Source organism: Eleginops maclovinus, chromosome 20 (genome assembly GCF_036324505.1).
Source record: "Eleginops maclovinus isolate JMC-PN-2008 ecotype Puerto Natales chromosome 20, JC_Emac_rtc_rv5, whole genome shotgun sequence".
NCBI classification, from domain to species: domain Eukaryota; kingdom Metazoa; phylum Chordata; class Actinopteri; order Perciformes; family Eleginopidae; genus Eleginops; species Eleginops maclovinus.
In genome coordinates this window covers 10,875,461-10,894,481 of record NC_086368.1, presented here as the reverse complement: position 1 = coordinate 10,894,481, position 19,021 = coordinate 10,875,461, and the positions used below count along the sequence as shown (strand labels likewise).

At 38.9% G+C, this 19,021-nt stretch overlaps 1 protein-coding gene across 1 annotated transcript; it reads left to right on the top strand.

The window, feature by feature from the left end:
- The first annotated feature begins 200 nt into the window (after positions 1-200).
- Positions 201-18,438, top strand: LOC134883117 (vesicle-associated membrane protein-associated protein B-like). The gene is made up of 6 exons (XM_063911311.1): positions 201-450; positions 6,245-6,397; positions 11,189-11,292; positions 11,694-11,774; positions 12,907-13,086; positions 15,814-18,438. The coding sequence occupies exons 1-6, from the start codon at positions 393-395 to the stop codon at positions 15,967-15,969; spliced, it is 732 nt and encodes a 243-aa protein (XP_063767381.1). The 5' UTR covers positions 201-392; the 3' UTR covers positions 15,970-18,438.
- The last annotated feature ends 583 nt before the right edge of the window (positions 18,439-19,021 follow it).

The following is a 19,021-nucleotide window of genomic DNA, read 5'->3' as shown; positions in this document are numbered from 1 at the left end:
CAAGGAGGTAGTAACAATCCATCACTGCTTGAAACTAAACTTAGAAACTGTGGGTTGAAATAAAAGCCAACATATTTTAACCATATCCCTTTCACATCGGTTGAGGGGGAGCACCTTGGTCTCACCCATCATCGCCCATCATCACCCTGCTGTCACCCTCCCCGCTGGGTGGCTATGCAGAGGCAGTGACGTCACCGGGCTGTCTCTCGCTCCCTTCCTGCTGCATCACAACAGCCGTTAGTAGCTCGAGTAGTGACCGGGGGGGACAGGATATCCAGAGACAATTCATTGATAAAACAACTCTTATTGACGCTGCAACAACATCCTAACACGGGGGTAACAGACAGGACCTGGTTGCAGTGAGATATCCCCGCTCCTCCAGCTGTTGGGAGATGGCCAGGCCGGAACAGGTTCTGCTCTTGGAGCCTCAGCATGAACTGAAATTCAGAGGTAAGAGAGGGGAGGGCCCGGCGCCTTGGACGGGAGGGGGGAGCTGCCTCTGCCAGCAGGGCCAGAAAAAGGGGGGCAGGCCAACACGGCAACCAAGCCGGGGGGAAGCTGGACCTCACATTTTGACAATATTTGCTTTCGTATGAAAAGAAAGAGAATGAAAGGACGGCAGGTCAACTGACAGCTAGCTAGCTTGTTAGCTAGCTGGATTAGCTTATGTCGGCTAATCAGGCTAGCCAGGCCTTGTTGCACATTTCTGCTGCAGCGACTGCTTTAAAGATGTTTACACGTGCAGGACACGAAACATATGTCCGTGGAAATAGTAATATGATATGTGACAACCTATTTCATTCATAACCTTTCTTTGCACAGAAGCTACAACATCCTTAGCATGTACAGCTAGCTTCCATTAGCGCTCCCTCTGATTGGCTGTCTTGCTCTGTTGGACAGCCAGCTGTCATCTAATAACTTGACAGCTCACAGGACAACATAACTGCATAACCTGTGCTACTTAATAAGTGTCGGCTACTGATCATCAACATGCCAAGCCTCCTGATCGTTTGGGCTTTACATACGCTATTAGACATTTTATCAAAGCTCGACATTTGGCCGAAATACTGTTGCATAAACAAATATGATACTACTTTATCTGTTTTGCAACATATTACGCAGATCATGCCATCATTTTAAATGATGCATCTTGTACTATTGAGTAGTGAAGCTACATATTTGTATACGTTTATGAATGGTTCAAATAACAGTTAGCCTCTAAAACATGGGCAAACTTTTACTCATATTATTAATCTTAAATCAAAAAAACGTTGACAAGTACATTGTGTACTTCTTCCCTGTGCCTGGCTGTCTCACTCAGTGTCTTCCTTAAAGTCTCATCTAAAAACGTATACTGTTTTTGAAAGCATATCCTGATTTTGCTCTTTGTGTATTTTATCTTTCATTTTAAATTGTTCTTCTTGTTTCTCTCTGTGAAGCACTGTACATTAAGCAACTTCTTTGCTAAATGCAATTTGGCTGACACAAACATTACACTTAAAGAACCAGCAGCAGCAAAGTGTTAGGTAACTCACACCTCTGTTTTTATGTGAACTGCCAGTTAGAGTAGCATAATGCTTGTGTTCAAATGTGCAGCTATGGTGTTACCTTACTAATTTATTTACTATGATTACAGTTTAATGGCACATTATAAAGGTATTTAACTTTGTATAGCAGTAATGAAGTGTCAGAGTTGTATTAGGCTATACTGAGCCTGTATATTGCATTAGTAATAATATACAACGAGGTGCCTGATATATGAACATTTTGGACAAAGTGGAGTCAGATAATGCCTCGGTGTATATTTTCTTTTTTTTCTTTTTTTATCAAGGCTTGTTATTTTTAATTTTTCACGATTTTAAGATAACTCAAACTGTAATTTAGGCTAATGTACCAAAGCCAGGGAATGGAAAAAGAACCTGCTTCTCTTATATTAAGAAATATTCATTTTAAAGCAAGTTTTACGTTAGAAATAGGTAAGGATCAGGTTAAATTACGTGTATCATGTTTCTACTTTTGCCTTGTACAACTGGCTCAGTGTTTACAATTCTAAAACATTCTACGTAGATTAAGAAGTGACAGACCAAACAATTTAGTGGCCAACAGATAAAAATGCCATGATGGCAGGTGAGGAAAAAACTTCAGTTTGGACCCCAACAACAGGCATAAAGAGAAGCAGCTACGTTCAAATTGTTATACATTTTATTTGTAGTCAGTCGATTAAACCTGTGGGTAGGTTTGATTCACCATTGAGATTGTGAAAATGGTGTTGTTGTAAAAAAATGTTTGTCTACATTCCAATAAAAAGACCTTAATACAAATAGCACAATTTGGTCTGTCGATAACTTTTCAATTTCCCTGCGCTGTCTGCCGCTCTTTGCCTGAAGCTTCATATTTCTCACTGAAAACTTAAACCTTTAAAGGAGTACACAAGTATTGAACATTTGGGATACTGCAGGATTGACGTTAAGTGCAGGCCTGGGATTGTGAAACTTCAGGAAATAGAGAGGAGGTCTGTTAGTAGCAGCTTCATCTGTGGACGAAATACTAGTTGACTGTTAAGGACTGGAATTTTTCATTTGCATTCATCTTCATCTTCATCAGGAGTATTATTAAAAAAGTTCAACTCCCTTCACTTTGTATGTGCTGTTTATAAAATGTATCCTTGAAAGATGAAACATTCAAACATTAGCTCTTTATATACGTTTTTAACTGCGGCTTGTGGTTTTTGTGAGTTGGATGGTATCCCTAGACACATTCAGGAAGTAGTATATCAGGTGTACAGTAGTCAGTGGCGTGAGTCCCTTTCATTAAAAGTCTTCTGAAGTCACGCCAAGCTTGCAAGGGTCTGAGTTTCCTCTCTGTCTTTGCTCAAAGGGGAAGGGAAGTGTCAGTTGCTCTGGATGTTTGCTGAGCTGAAACTTTATCTAGAATCTTGTGTATGTGCTAATTCTGAAATAGCTCCATGTTTTCATTCACATAGAGTGGGCCTCTGTGAAGAGCTAAAGGTTTTTCTCACAATAATAGCTACTGTAGCGGCCTAATTTGTTGTTTTGAAAGAAAACTTTGACCTTATTGAAAAACCTGGCCTTGCTGAATTTTGGGGTTTTGTAATTGTAGCATGACATACGTTAAAATGCAACTTTAATGCAACTGTAACAGTGCTGACAATGAAGATGATTCATTGTCAGCACTGTTAGGTAGTCCTTGTTGAGTTGGGTTTTTCTTAGGATATTGTCACAAACAAAAACACCAGAAGACCACAACAGTCTCAAAAGCTGCGAACCTAAATATACCAATATGGCTGTCTCCTGATATACCTGCGGGTCACTCTCATGTGTACGATATTATACGACCTTGATATCCGCCACAAAAGTAGCAGAAAACACAGCCACAAATAAATCTACTCCTCTTTCATAGAGAAAGAATATTTTATGAATAGTTTTAGTTTTATATGATTTTTTTAACAATACAGTAAAGTTCCAATATGACTACTTAGTTTCCGTAAGTCTGTCCGTTGTAAAGTGTGTGGTATTGGCACTGTATTCGTTAAAACTTACTCACTTGACCATGAATTAGCTTTGCTCTCTCTAGAGTTAGCCTTCCTGGAAAAACACTGTGACTAACCGTTGCCAGCTATCTAAATACATTTTTATATGCAGTTTTTGGAGTGTCCATAAAATAATTTTTGCCAGAAAAGAATATACTAAGGACTTGTGACGCTGCAGTTTGTACATATAATGACATTGGTTGGAATTTCCCCCCTTCCAATGCAAAGAAGGCTCATTCGACTATTGGCTTTTTCCAGGGTCAATGCATTGGCCATATTAGGTTTTGGTACTTTAGATTTTTTTCACAGTGGTACATGCAAAAGCTTTCATATCCAACATTGATATATCTGTTAATGTCATTACCACTAAAGTGTAAAGCAAACCTTACACCAAAGTGGAGAGTGATTGCTCTTGTGGTGGGTTTTAAATGTGAGTGCAATAACTTGACCTTTGAATTTATCTGGTGCCTATAAACCTCTGAATCACAGCCCACATCTGATTTTTTTTTTCCAGCTGTTCAAAAATGCCTGGTGTTGTTTTCATTGATGGCTATTTAATAAAACGAGAAAGTCACATCTCTGCTTGAGAGTCGGACACCATTTTTTTTTCTGCCAGGAAAGCAGCTAAAGAGAAACACAAGAAAATGACACACTTTCTGCTGAATATTTAGAGCAAAATGACATACTCCCAGCAGTAAGACTGATTGATGGGGTAAAAATAAATAGCATTTTTAGTTTTATAGTTTGATATTGATCACAGGCTGCTAAATTGAATGAAATGTATTTCGTACCTTGGCAGACTTTTGGATATCAGCGGCAGATATTGTATCTTTGTAAGTGTTACTCCACACTCCCAACATATTTTCTTTCCTCTATAAAGACCCCCTGACCCCTGTCAAAATGATGATTGAGCTTGTATATCATCCATTGAGCAGAGTGTGGTTAGGTTGCAAAAACAATGGTTTTATTTAGCTAACTCACCTGTTGGCTGCAGTCACTCCTACTGACATTTTCATTTTGTCTTGATTTTATTTTGTCTTGATTGTAGAACCCCAAGACAGTATGTTAGAAAGATATGTGTCCCAAATGTCTCACAGTGACTTAATTCAGTTCCTGCTGTGTGTTATTCAGAATATCAGGTCTAAACTGGGTGATTTCACACAGCCATGTAAACCTGCTGTACTTCGGGTTCACCTTTCCCCCTCCTTCATGTCCTCATTTCTCTTTACCCCGTCAACCTTCGACATTACTCATGTTATAAAAATAGAGATAATCAAATACCAACTGGATGTAGCTGTTAAAGACAGAATGAAACCAAATTAAATTGGCCAATGTAATAGACAGGTATAAAACAGCACAAGTAGTTGATACAGTGATGTATAGTACTCACCTTTAAAAAAGTAGTGCTGCAGTCTGGATAAAAAACTAACCCTTAGCTCACCTCATAGATTTTGCACAGTGTCATTTTGTGGCTTCTGTTGTCAGGGGTTTCCTGCAGTATTGACTTTCTGTTCAGCTTAATGCATTCAGTGTTTCGAAAGCTTTAGAGATATGCAACCTGCATCAACAAAGATAGCTTTAATTACATGTATTTGATGCCAAACTTCATCAGCTGTTCTGGTTACGATGCTGCAGCAGCAGAGATCTTTGATCCATAGATTTGTAAACACCATTTACTCTTATGGTTTTGGTTAATTAATACTGGAATTGTTTTTGTGAATCAAGTAGTCCAACTCAATCCAGAGAGAAATGTGAAAAATCAGATGGCTCAGCTTAGGTTCTTGATTTATTAACAATAATTCAGTTCTCATCAGTGTGTGTTACTGAGACGCTGTATTTTGTGTTTTCATCTGAGAATTTGACTGATTTTATTTATATTGAGGACAACTTCCAGTCAAACTTATTAGAAACCTGCATTAGTGGGATTGGCGGGGAAACCCTGTTTGTCTCAAATGTCAGATCAAATAAAGGAGATTTGCAGCGGAAGGTCCAAAAGAATAGATTCATTTTGTTATAGTTAAAGTCACATCTTGTGAGACTTTATAGACCATATTTAAATGTGTGAACGTAAACGTCACATGTTTTTTATATGCTTTGTTTATCCACTGATATTTCATTGATCTAATTTAAAAAGGTAGAGAAGCTTGTTTTCTGCTGTGCCAAAGATCTTTTATATTTATATCAATATTTAGTTTTGTATAAAGAGCTTCCACAGCTTGCTTGTTTTATTTCCTCGTTTATTTATTTTATATTCAAACTTTTCCTGCAGCAGTTGATGATTAATTCGCATTTTGATGACTAAGGGACACTCATTTGCTTTGAATATGTCCGACTGCACAGCTCAAACTCGCACACATAACGAGCTTGATTGAGTCGGTGAAAGATTTATTCTGTGCATGTGTTGTGTTCAACAATTTGGCATTCAAGCAATTCAAATGACAAATAGTATTTTGAGATTTATGTGTGGTGTGTTGGATCATAACTCTTAGAGAGTTTTTGGCCTACATAAAAGTGTAAATCAATCTCCGTCCAGATTCCACTTGTGTTTTTATAATGTGACTTGTGTAGTTGTACGTTTTGTCTTTGTTTCAACGGTCTTTAGTGATCCATTCTGTCTCTGGAGGACATCGTATAATCTTCTTAAAGAAAACAACGCTACAGAGTTTTCACATATCCAACTCATCTTCTTCACAGGTCCATTCTCAGACGTGGTCACCACAAATCTCAAGCTCTCCAACCCTACAGACAGGAATGTGTGTTTCAAGGTGAAGACAACAGCCCCGCGCCGGTACTGTGTGCGGCCGAACAGCGGAATCATCGATGCAGGCACATCAATCAACGTCTCAGGTAAAGATTGATGAAGTAGGATTTACTTGTCTAGTGTGTCTCTTATTTTATTTTATTTATTTTTTTTTGCATTTTATGATATTATTCACAAAGCATACATAACAAAATAAACAAATCTAGGTACCTAAATTAAACTCTTTTGTTTTTGACTGTTGGTCAGAGAGGAACGTAAGGAGCTTAGGCCTAGCATACGTGGGACGGTGTGAGTGTGTGTTGAGCACATGATTGATATGGAAATGATATTTTTCGTAGCTCTAGTTGTTACAAACTTACAGCCATGTAAATGTCAATATCTTTGTATCTTGGTTTAAAAAAAATCTATCTGAAGTATCCTGAATGCGTTCGCATGTTTTTTCTAAACACACTGGTCCTCTCCCATTACCCAGTACACCCCCATCCCTACCCTTCCTCTGCCTGGCAGGCCTCATTCCCAGCCGTGCTCTCTGAGGGAGACAGGTACAGTCTAGTGTTTCCACACTGTGCCACCTCTGCCATTTACAGCCACAGACTCATTTTACAAGCTCTCCTATCTGGTGTCAACAACTGTGAACCGTGTCACCAGGGCCTCCAGTCAGCAGTGGGCGACCAATCAGCCCAGTCCTCTCTGTCAGATACCTTCATTTTTCACTCTTATTAGGGTTGAGAAAGGTCACAGGTTTGAGTCCCAAAAGGATATTGCTTTTCTGAGAATTGTGTCACTATTCGGCAAACATTAAGGCTATGGTGTGTAACCTCTTTATGTCCAGTCCGTCTTCAGGGAGAAACCACTAAGCGGTGTACTTAACATGATACCATCCATTGTGGGTTCATATCTTGCAGGCATTGTTTGCTTTTAAATTGAATTAACATTAGGTTATTTTGATGAAAAGTCCAGGTTTATAACCCCCCTGATATCACCCCTGATTCTAAACTCAGCATCAAACCAAGTTAGGAGTAGTTTCCAGTTTCCATTATATTTTACTTAGATATCCAAAGCTGTACATGTCAGGCATGCCACCTGCAGTCCAGAGCTCTGTGCACCAACATCTTCAGAAAAAACTAATAAAGATGTATTTCAAGTTATATTTTTATTTCTGGTACCAAATGGTTTAGCTACGGTGTTAATGCTTTAAGGGAAACATATTACTTGAGGGAAACTTGTGTAAAATGGTCCAATTTTGAGCTCAGACCACTGCAATGTAATCACATTGTGCCAATTGGCATTGATTAAGTGACCGCTGTGATAACATCACATTGAAGCATTACTTGCATCTCAAACTATCTGCAAAATGTGTTCCTCATTAGTCTCTTGTGACAAAAACATGGGGAAATAGGTTCCAGGCCTCTACAGAAGTTACCCTTTAACACTTAAAACGCTGTCAAAAGACGGCTAAAAGAGATTCAGAGTCATACCTGCTGACACCTTGTGTGCCTTTATTTGGCTTTGCAAATTTTCAGGCAAATGTTGTTCTATTTAGTCTTTATTCCTCATTTAAGACGATTGCAAATGATCTGTGACTTGTTGTAGTCCAGTTTATCTCGTATATCTGGCCACTCGTTTTTAACAAAAGCTACACAGACAGCCACTTGCATTGGAAAGAAAGAGCCGTCTCCTACAGTCTACCTCCAGACCCCAAGATGTGTCATTTGCTGGCTCAGCTGAGGATCCACACGGTGCTTTTGAAGCTCTACCCAGCTGTAACTTTATATGTTCACCGTAGCCATGACCACAGGAATGTTTCTGACGTTGATTGGTGTTTTTTAGCAGCATCCAGTGGAAAAAAAAGTGGCGTGAATGTTTCAATAAATCATGTCTGCACAAATATCAAGCTGTCAGTGGTTGAGATTGTCTGACATGCTCTGGACTCGTTATAATTTCAAGGAAGGCAGAACTAAAAACAACATACTTTAATAAAAGAGTAAAAATTATTTTGTTGCCTTTTTAACTGACTTAGTTTCATTAGCTTGCCATGACACTCATTTTCAGTTTGGCTTTTGTCATGAAGGGCAAGAAATCTTAAAATATGCTAAGCAAAATGTCTAATACTTAAAAGCCTCATATATTTGTTTTTGCCCACAAACTACATTCCTATAACTTTACCTTAAGTGGTGACCGCAAAACTTAATTCTGCACCCTAAAATAGGTTTACTGGTGTATAGGTTGCATTTTTCCCCCTTTTGAATTCAATTGAATTAGATGGACCCAGGAGAGCCAAACCAGAAGTGTGAGATCCTGCTGCCCTGAAAAGCCTAAATTTGAGTTAGCTCTTACATCCTGGTGAGTTTTCCCTCCAGGCCTGTAGCCCAACAACACTGGTCGACTTTACTCTCTTCCTCATTCCCACGCTTTACCGTCTCCGTAGCTCTGCTGATCTTTGACCAGGTTTTTGTGTTGAGAAGTATTGAACAAAGTAGATGGGGAGTTCCCTTTTTACGATAAAGGCTTCTCTGAATTGGTGTGAAAAGGTTACTACTGTTATAGCTCAGGGTGTAACCCCCATAGACTGTAGAGTTACAATGAGCCGTATGGTGCCATGTATCATGATGTAACGTAACCGCGTAACTAGTTTTGAGCTACTGATGAGTTCCATATTTTGGTGTTTTGTTTTTGTCAAGTTTCTTTATTTGTGTTTTATTGTCAAACACAGTTTAAGTTTACTTATGATGCTGAGAATTCACCTTGAATAGGTCATGGAAATGACATCATGCTTGGCCATGGAAATGTACGGCACTGTCTCGTGTTATGTTTGTTGTGTTGAGGAAAAATCTTTCATGGTTTTGGATGGGATATACTTTAGCAATGGATTTTGTGACTAACAAAGGTATAGAGTAGAACTGAAATACTTAGTTTATGAATCAATGAATCACCTAGTTAAATGACATTAAAAAATATTAAAACTTTGACATTTACTCAACCTGTTATTCTTGGATCACCACAGGAGTTATATGAGGATCTGTAATTTAATGGTTTTTTGGGTGGCTAAGTATTCCCTTTAAATCTGAGTATTTGCAGAGTATTAAATCTGCTGTTTTCATCTTTTTTATTTCATTATAGATGATATTTCACTGTTGGATGGATAAAACAAGACATTTAAAGATACATTTCAAAATATTTTCGGAAATTCATTGATAATGAAAAAAGACATTTAGTGCAAACTCTATAATAATTAAGTTCCATGGGTGGACCTCTGTAATCACTTAAAAGTAAATGTTTAGTGGATATTCTGTTTTGAGCATCAAGTCTCAAGGGACACAATATAATTAGTGACAGGAAAGAAAAGTTGTTTTGCCCCCCTCCCTCACCCCTCTAATGGTTCCATTTATCATCAACAAGCAGGCAGGCGATTGCCATCTTGCTTGACCGTGCTAAACACAATTAGCCTCTGTCAGTTTAATAACTGATTGCCCAGTGTGAAAGAATACTAAATCAAGTCATTATCAGAAGAAGCTTCTTATTAAACATGTGTTCAAATGCTGTTGATTAAAGATGATTTACATGTTTTCTTTCCTCCCCTGTGGCAGAGCTCTTTCCATCTCAGGCTCTGGCTCTGGAGGAACTTACGTTTTAATGTTATCCGCTTTTTCTCAAAGAACTTAAATGCCTTCCTGCCTCCATTCTCTCGTGGTGTCCCCTTGGACCTGAGGTAGATGGCCGTGCAAATTGGGTCTGACTGAAACAGGACGTTCTCAATCTGTTCATGCCGTCTGTTTCTGGTTTGCGATATTGAACCGCTCTGATTGCTGTAATGGTGCACTACATCTCTGAGGTTTTCCACTCTAGGGAAAATTGGCATGTGCCATATTTGAAAACCATCCTGATAGCTACGCCGGCTTTGAAATTAGGAGGTCATTTGTTTCTTGTGGAAGCCAAAGAATCACGCAGACGTTCGAGATGTAGTTGGTACTGATGTCCAAATATGACTTTCAATTACACCCTCATTTGAAAAGTCAAAAGGGAGACAGATCAGCCATCAATAGCTCTTTTCATCCCCCTCCACACATCCACCCTTCACTTGAATACTGACATGAGAAAGTGATGTAATCATCGTTGCGGATTTAAAATACCTTCTCGGTCATTGGAAGGACATCAAATACCACACCACTCACTGGGAGGACTGATTTGGTGATGGGCTGAAGTCGTATTCCAACCCAACACCTGCTTTTTGTTAGAGCGATATGTAATGTTAAGAAAGAAAAAGACAGGGTTGGAAGCTGTTGGAAAGATTACCCCCCGGGGTATTCGCAGATTCGTCAGTGTTTCGCCGTCATGGTAACACAAACTTAGAAATAAACCATCTCTGCCAGTTTTTCCGAGCAGCACGGGCAAGCCCAGAGCCTTGAAGACGTGGAGGACCTAGTTTTATTTTTGACAAACACATGGGTATTTGATACTCACTAATTCCTATTTAATCCAAGGAGTGGACACAGAGTGGAGAAAGGGAGAGACATGGAAAGCTGCTGACAAAGCAAAAGTATCGGCTTAAACGCTGGAGTTCGTTTTGTAATGGGGCGGCAGATTTTAACCAACAACTGGTATTATATTCCTGCTTGTCTGCCCCAGTTTGAGTGATACTAACAAGACACATTCTTCTGAGAATGGTAAGTCAGAATGAGGTTGCCAAAAGGGGAAATACAACAGAGGGAGTCATAACAACAAAATGACAACAAAAAAGATGTGGGGACTCACACTGTGGGGGTAACTCATGTCAATGAGGAAATGTGTTACCTTAACATGTTGTCATGAAGTCAGTTAAAATAAGGGACTTTATAATAGGATCATAAGTGACCTTGACTATCATTTTGTAATTTCAGTTATGCTGCAGCCTTTTGACTATGATCCCAATGAGAAGAGCAAACACAAGTTCATGGTGCAGTCCGTGCTAGCACCTCCTGACATGACCGACATGGAGGGAGTGGTGAGTGCATCTTCTTCCTAAAATCAGTTTTCAACATCATTTTCGTTTTACCAACTTCAGTGTTTGCAAATACTTCAAATGTTTAATGCAAAAAGCAGACACTTGATCGATCCTTGAAATACATTCATTGAAGTTGTTTATTAAACATGAATGCAATATTGTATTTAAGAGAGCCAGACACCCTATTTCTAAGTTCCAAAATTGGTTCTTAATCGAGACATTGTGAAATAATATGTTTAATTTAGCCAAACATTATGAGGTTTGTTATCTGAGTTTCTGTCCTTCTGCATATAGCCATTATCCGCAGCCTGTAACAAATGGTCCCTTTGGTCTTAATGAAATATAAAGAAATAATTTGTTGACGCTCTGGATTCTTTATCTTTGGTCCTCTCTGTCCTCAGTGGAAGGAGGCTAAGCCAGATGAGCTGATGGACTCCAAGCTGAGATGTGTTTTTGACATGCCAGTGGAGAATGAAAAAACAGTAAGTACATGCTGCGACACCACTTCTCTCCTGGCCTCACCACGTCAGCTTTGGTTGTCACTGCAGATCACATATCAAAAGACACTACAGGGAATGATGCGTCACAATGCTCCCTGCTGTTGGTTTTTCAAAATCACAGTAACGCATCTCAGCATTAGTACCACAAGTAGGGATAATGTACAGCAAGTCAAAGATGACCGGCTCCCTGTACTTAATACAGAGATGCTAACTAGATAAATACATCATTTTCTACAAACTATGGATTAAAACAATTATTTGACATTATTTTATTTATTCAAAAGTGTTTTATTGCTAAAAAAAATCAAAACGATAGTAACAAGAATGTTATTCATTATTTATCATGCTGCTGTTCAGCAAACGTAACAAATTGTTGCGTTTCTACTTCTTCTCTTTAGAGTGCATTTCTATGCTTGTTCGTATTTCACTCAAGGGGGGGCTGCATTATTTATGGGGCTTTGATGTTTATTGTTGTTTTCCAGCTCCATACCTATTTACTGCTCAGCCTTCTCTTTCTTCATCCTGTCCGATTTTGGCCTTCACCTCTCCTCTTCCTTTTATACTCTAACACTCTCCGAGTTTCTTTTTCTTCTTCTTGGTCTTCTTGTATATTTTTTGTCACTTTCTCTGCTTTGTTTATGTTCAATAATCCTCACTTTGTTCATTCTCACATGCAGTTTATTATTGTTGTACAGTTTATAGAGCTGTAGATACTTTACCTCTTCACGATATGAGCTGAGTCCACTGGTTTCATGAACACATGGAGGGAAAAGAACCCATGGTGGTTGTTTTCAATTCATTTCGAGCCGCGCGATACATACACATTGCTCCCAGTCAGCACCACAGAGTCCTTCAGAAGGAGATAATGCTGATAGAAAACAGCTTGATCCACTTATGAAAGGCACCCCTGGGTGAACTCCCCCTCAAACATGGTGCTAGGCAGCTAGAAACTAGGCTCTGTGTCCCTGTATAAAAGTCTGCAAGTCTCCAAATAAAAATTTAAAATGTCATCCGAGTGCCAGCCAAGTAAATGGTCAGAATTGCCATGGAAACATTGTATCAGCAAACAGAAAACTTATTGAGTTATATGTTGTCGCCCTTTTCACTCTTACAGCATGACATGGAGTCCAACAAGATGATGTCGTCCAGTTTGCTGAAGTCGGACTCCTCCACGCTGCCTCCAAAATCAATGAGCTCCACCTTCGATGACGGGGAGGTAAAGAAGATCATGGAGGAGTGCAAGAGGCTGCAGATGGAGGCTCAGAGGCTACGGGAAGAAAACAAACAGATCAGGGTGAGTGAGGTGACTCCAGGTAAAGACAAAGGCATCGCTGAAGCCTCACAGAAGCATCCCTTTTGGTAAGGCCATTGGTTAGCTGAGGTGATAGACTGTTAATGACACAAATCCATCCAATCAATACAAACTTTAAACTAACTTCAAATAAAGTAGACTGTGCCTTCAGGAAGTCGCGATTCGATTTGTTATTTTTAAGACCAAAGTTGCAACCTTCTTATTGAAATAATTACAGAAGCTGACCCATGATGTTGTTGATCAACAAATCTTCTGCTCCAGCGTTTAAATCACACGCTTAATGTTTCATAAGGTTTAGCAGAGATACTACTTATTTTAAACCCTGGGTGTGCATTCAGATGTACCTGTATAGATTTACTTTAAAGTTTAATCAAAAAAGAAAACACGGAAAACAACCATGGAATATTTGAAGTGGGCATATTTGGTTAATAGATCTAACTGTACTAATAACCAAATCAAAGGTGCATTGGATGTTACAGTATAAAGTCTGCTGATTATTTTCATGATTCATCAATGAATTGTGGTCTATAATACATTTTTTTATAAAAGGGAAAATTGCTTTTTGTAAAGCTCCAGAGAAATAGACATGTTTATGTTTGACCAACCGTCCAAAAGGCAAAGATATGTAGTATGGTATCATTAAGATGCTATAACTAGGGAATTACTTTGCATTCTGAATATGATACGACTTAAAAGTATAATCAACCATTGGTTTCACCTTAAGTACGTTGTACGATGTAGGAATAGCTCAAACTGCCAATCTTCCTTTCCAGACTTAATTCAGATATAGAGAGAAAGAGATCATTCACTAAATGAGCAGAAAAAATACTCTTTCATCTCAATCACCAGAACTAGCTGATGACTTCATTGAACATCCAGAGCCACATTTGGTTATTTCTTTTTTTTTAATACTGATTGATGTTCCCATTCAAGATAAGCACATTAAGTGGAAACTTGATTCACACAGAGTGGTGGTTCCAAACGAGGTCGGGGTGTCCCTCCAGCCTTTGCTGCTTTTCTTTGAATAGAGATAGTAACTCGAGATTGAGGTTAGAGTGAAGTGTAACTGCTCAGATCCATAATCAGTGGCAGACCTCAGGCTTTAAAGCACGACAAAGGCAATTTGGCAAATCAATGAGTTTGCCATCAATCACAACGTTAAACAAATCAGTAAAGTATGGGTTTAAAAGAGAGCTTTGTTAAGGTTTAGTTTAAAATAAGACACACACACACACACACACACACACACACACACACACACACACACACACACACACACACACACACACAGCTAGGAGAAAGTCAAACTCCGCCACCTCCTCCCCTTTAAGTTCTTGCCAGAGGCAGAACGACTGTTGGCTGCTCCTGTGGCTGAGATTAAACTAACAGAGAGCCCCCCCCCCACCCGCTGCTGGGAAATGAAGTGTGTTATAGCCTGGCGCCTTCTGCAGACCTCTGGGGATTGTGTCAGATGAAGATTTAAGCAGATCCTATTTCTTTGAGCTTGTAAATAAATACTTTTTTTTATCTCATTGAGTGATTGAGAAGATGACCGTCTCTCTTAAACATGTCATCCTTTCTTTTCTCCACCTCGTCATTCCTACCCACGCTTCTCCCTTTCTCTAATTCTATCAATTCTTCCATCCTGTTGCAAGTTAATATAGTTATTATTAATAGGATTTTTTTTTTAAATTCCGATTGGTTTAATGGTTTTAGTTTTGTCAGAAAGATTTACGTTAATTTTGAGTTTTTATCTATTTATTTGTATTTTTAGACCAGTTTAGTCTTTTTATGAGAACCATATACAAATCTGATAAATAGAAAATACATGTTGAGAGTTCTGTTTACTTTAGTTTTAATTGCAATAATGCTAAAATGTGTTGGTTTAGGAATCAAGTTTTATACCCTTTACTACCGCACTTGGACATTTATTTTTCCAGACCCCAGTTAGTAAACTACAAGACTATACTGCAGAATAAAAACAGTTGGGGTTATTGTGAAGCAATTGCTATTAAGTGGATGGAAATTCATGGCATCTTCTTTTTTAGCTAAAACACTCAAATTGAAATGGCCAGGCAATGTCGTTATAAATACTTAAAGGTCCCCTATTATACCCTTTTTCCCAAAAATCAGTATCTCAAGATATATACAAAACATGTCTCTGAACTGTGGGACTGGAAATAACAACCAGATCATTGTAGCATGCCATAAACCCCTCTGTTTCAGCCCTGCTCCAAAAGTGCTGATTCTGTGACTAGCATTCAATTCTAATGAGCTGCTGCTGGCCACGCCCCTCTGCAAAGTGCTTGGTTTTTAAAAAATGGTGCTGTAGTAGGACCTCCGGTGAGAAGGTGGGCGGGTGTTACCTTGGTTGGTTATTGGCTAATGGTTAAACAACCCCCAAAAAACATTGTGACATCACAAAGTGGCCAAATCTGATAAGCTCATTTTCTGACAAGTTTTTAATAGAGATCAATCAGGACAAAAAGAGAGAGAGTATATATTCTTCCTGAAACTTTCAAAATACCTTTACACAGAGGGGACACATATCTATGTATAACAGACATGAAAAAGATAGTAGGTGCCTTTTGAAGGATGTCGTTTTTATTTAGTTTCAGATTGTCAGTGTTTTTCACTTCTTATTGTAGCTTTAGATTAACATAACAACCCTGCCCCGCTAACACCGCTTACTTTTCCTTCCTGTTTCAGGAGGACGATGGTCTGCGGATGAGGAAGAGTAACGTGATGTCATCTCAGCACACCTCAATTGGCATGAAGAAAGACGAGGGGTTGAACGCCCGCACAATGGCCCTCATCGTGCTTTTCTTTGTGGTGGGCGTCATCGTGGGCAAGTTGGTCTTGTAGATGGCAGCAGTTCGGTCGGGCCGCAGCATGCTTTCAGGGGAAGAAATCAAACACGGGATCTGGGATTTTGGATCAGAAATGCCATATCCACTGGGTGGGGGGTGGTACAAGTTTTGATTCAGTCTCATTTATGTAAAATTTTAAAAGGTAATGTATGAGAAAATAAAGAAGAAAAAAACGATTCATCATCTAATGAACAAACCAACTGTTACAGGTCTTGCCTCTACGTAAACATCACATAATCATTCTGGCCCTCTTTCCCAAAGTTTAATGTATACAGATGACTGTGGGGGTGGGGAGTAATGGAAACATGATTTAATGCAAGTGATCGAGACCAATTTTCTAACACCGGCGAGGGAGTGTTGCTGCGACTGCATCAGTTTGAAATTGTGTGAATGTCATTTTAGTGTATTGCTGTTTATTTTTCTAAATGACGGAGGCCAGAGCCGATGTATATGTATACGTCACCGCCCCACACACACACTGTACAGTATATCCCTGTCCCTTCCAGCTAAAACTCCTTTAAGGAAGGGATTTTCCAGAGGAATGATCCACACAGTCGGGGTTACACACACAGGGCTATCAATCTGACTCCTGCAATCATTGCTTTGTAAAATCAGCTCGTCTTTCATTGTAGAACAAACTTGATCAGTGAACACTATACGTATTTTCTTTCCTCATGTCGTTTATTATTTTCACTCTACCTTTCTTCCCGTCACATGTCACTCACTGCTCACCACACCCCCTGTTGTCAGAAGGGGGGGATGTTTGATTGCATGCGTTCACATCTACTATTTGAATCTAATTTAATTGCTTTTATAACAGTGATGATACTATGTTATTTGGTTGTAGGTTTGCACAACTTTATTTTCAGAGTTTCTTTTCTGCATTTGTTGGATTTTTATGATTTTAAGTAATTATTTTGTTGTTGGGGTGAAAAAGCTTTTAAGAATATTACAGCTACAAAAATGAACTCCAGATTTGTAGGATGATTTCTGTACATGTTAAACAGATAAATGGCTTGCCTTGTGACCTATTTGGGCAAGTTATTCTCAGGCCAAGACAAAGGTATATAAGAGGTATATACAGTACATAAATGTACATAAATATACATATATATAGAAATACACCCACACAGAGAAAGCATGCATCCATATAGTAAGAGCTAACGGGAGGTGCATGTGACTGTTACGTGTTTCCCTTACAGCATCAACAACACCAAGGTCCTGTTACAGTGTCCTCTCAGAGAGACCTTGGGTCTTTTCCAGCTCTTTTTGGTTTTCTCATATTTTCCTACTGAGCCATACATTTGTTGACGTTCTGTTTTGTTTGGGGCAAATGTATGTCAGAGATCAACTGAGTGTTTCCAGCTTCTCTGCTGCTGGTGATTTTTATGTGGTTTTTTTCCACTCCACTGCAGGCCTGTGTTTAGTTTGTTGGTGTTTGTTCAGCATTTATCCGTTGCTTATTAATGTTATACCCTCACTGCATTTGAAGTCATATTCATTTTGAATGCACTAAGATTAAGAGTGTCTCTCCTTTGATCTTCCTGCAGCATAACATTTGATTTTCTTCTTAAACCAGAGGGAGGGTGGGGCACATACGTCCTAGCTTATATCCTTGAGGGGACCACATGATGACATTGTACTGTTCCAGAGGCGATGGTTATGTCTTGGTCAAAAATAAACCGAAACACACGCTCAAATTGTTTCATCTCCAAATTTGCATGACGGGGGAAAAAGGCAATGAAGAGTGAGAGTGTTGAAGAAAAAAGTTCATATATTTTTTCCTCTGTATCCATATGAGATTCAGAATGCATTACCCTTTGTTTAAAGTGAAATAGAAATACTTAATGCCACCATATTTTAATTTTAGGCGGAGGGGGAAATGATGGATATGATTGTGAAGTAAAAGGTTAAAATATACATGAGCTTGTGTTTCTGCTGTATCTCTGTAAAGTTGTTGGGATGAGGATTACTTGCTGCTTAGAGGGAGGGCAGACAGACCTGATCTACAGTCCCATCTGGGGTTATCAGACCTGGGTCCTATAGTACTGGCAGATAATTATTCTTGTTCATTGAATCCTGGTTGGAGTTTCAGAACAGTTTACTGTACCATAATATACTGTCTTTTGAATATATATTATAAAGCACCATCCTGCTTTGACGCAGTAATCCCTACCAGTGTGCTACTCCAATGAGGATCAAACAAACAATAATTATTTTGTGTGTGTACTAATTGATCCAGGCCCGGTTGTAAAACACACTACACTGACCTGGAGTCTCTGACCATCACCGTGATCAATGTAAGCAGTCGGCAAACTGTTTTGTATGTATATAAATAAATAAATACGTCTATCTGAGAAGAAGATTAATATTCCTAGTTCAAGTAGTCTCTCTGGTGTATAAAAAAGACCCAACCTGGTTGGACTATGTAGCATCTTAATAAATTAAATGAATAAATCCCCTACCTAACTGTGTGAAGTCATTTCCTGTTATGCACATGTTAAGGTGCACATTCATATATATTACATTTCAGAACATAAAATCCAACTTCAGACAATCCAAACCATCCCTTTAAGGTGCATCTTGATGAAATGTCACATTCTTTCTGTAAAATATTGTGAGTCAATTAAGAGATTCTTCTTAGTTGACATGGTATCTACTGTACATTACCCAAAATGCAAAACAACCATCAACATTTCGATTAGTTGTGTGGATACTGCTACTTTATTCTAGCAACTCAAGCTGCTAACCTCAAACCGAGGTTACAGACTTCTGTTAAGCTCACGTCTCTCTAACTGCACACACTCAAGTTTCTGCATTTCCAAACTTCTACTTCTTTAGACACAACAGACACTTCTCGCTGACATCATTTGAGTCAGTTCATCACAAAGTCACATGGCTGCAACGTAAGAAGGCTACAACGACCCATTCGTATTTTTAGTTTTTGTGTAACTGAGTAACGTCTTGTTAATTAAACATTCTAATTTTCCAACGCCATCTCTTAGTTTCCTCAGATACATTGATTGAGATTAAAAATGTGTTTATTG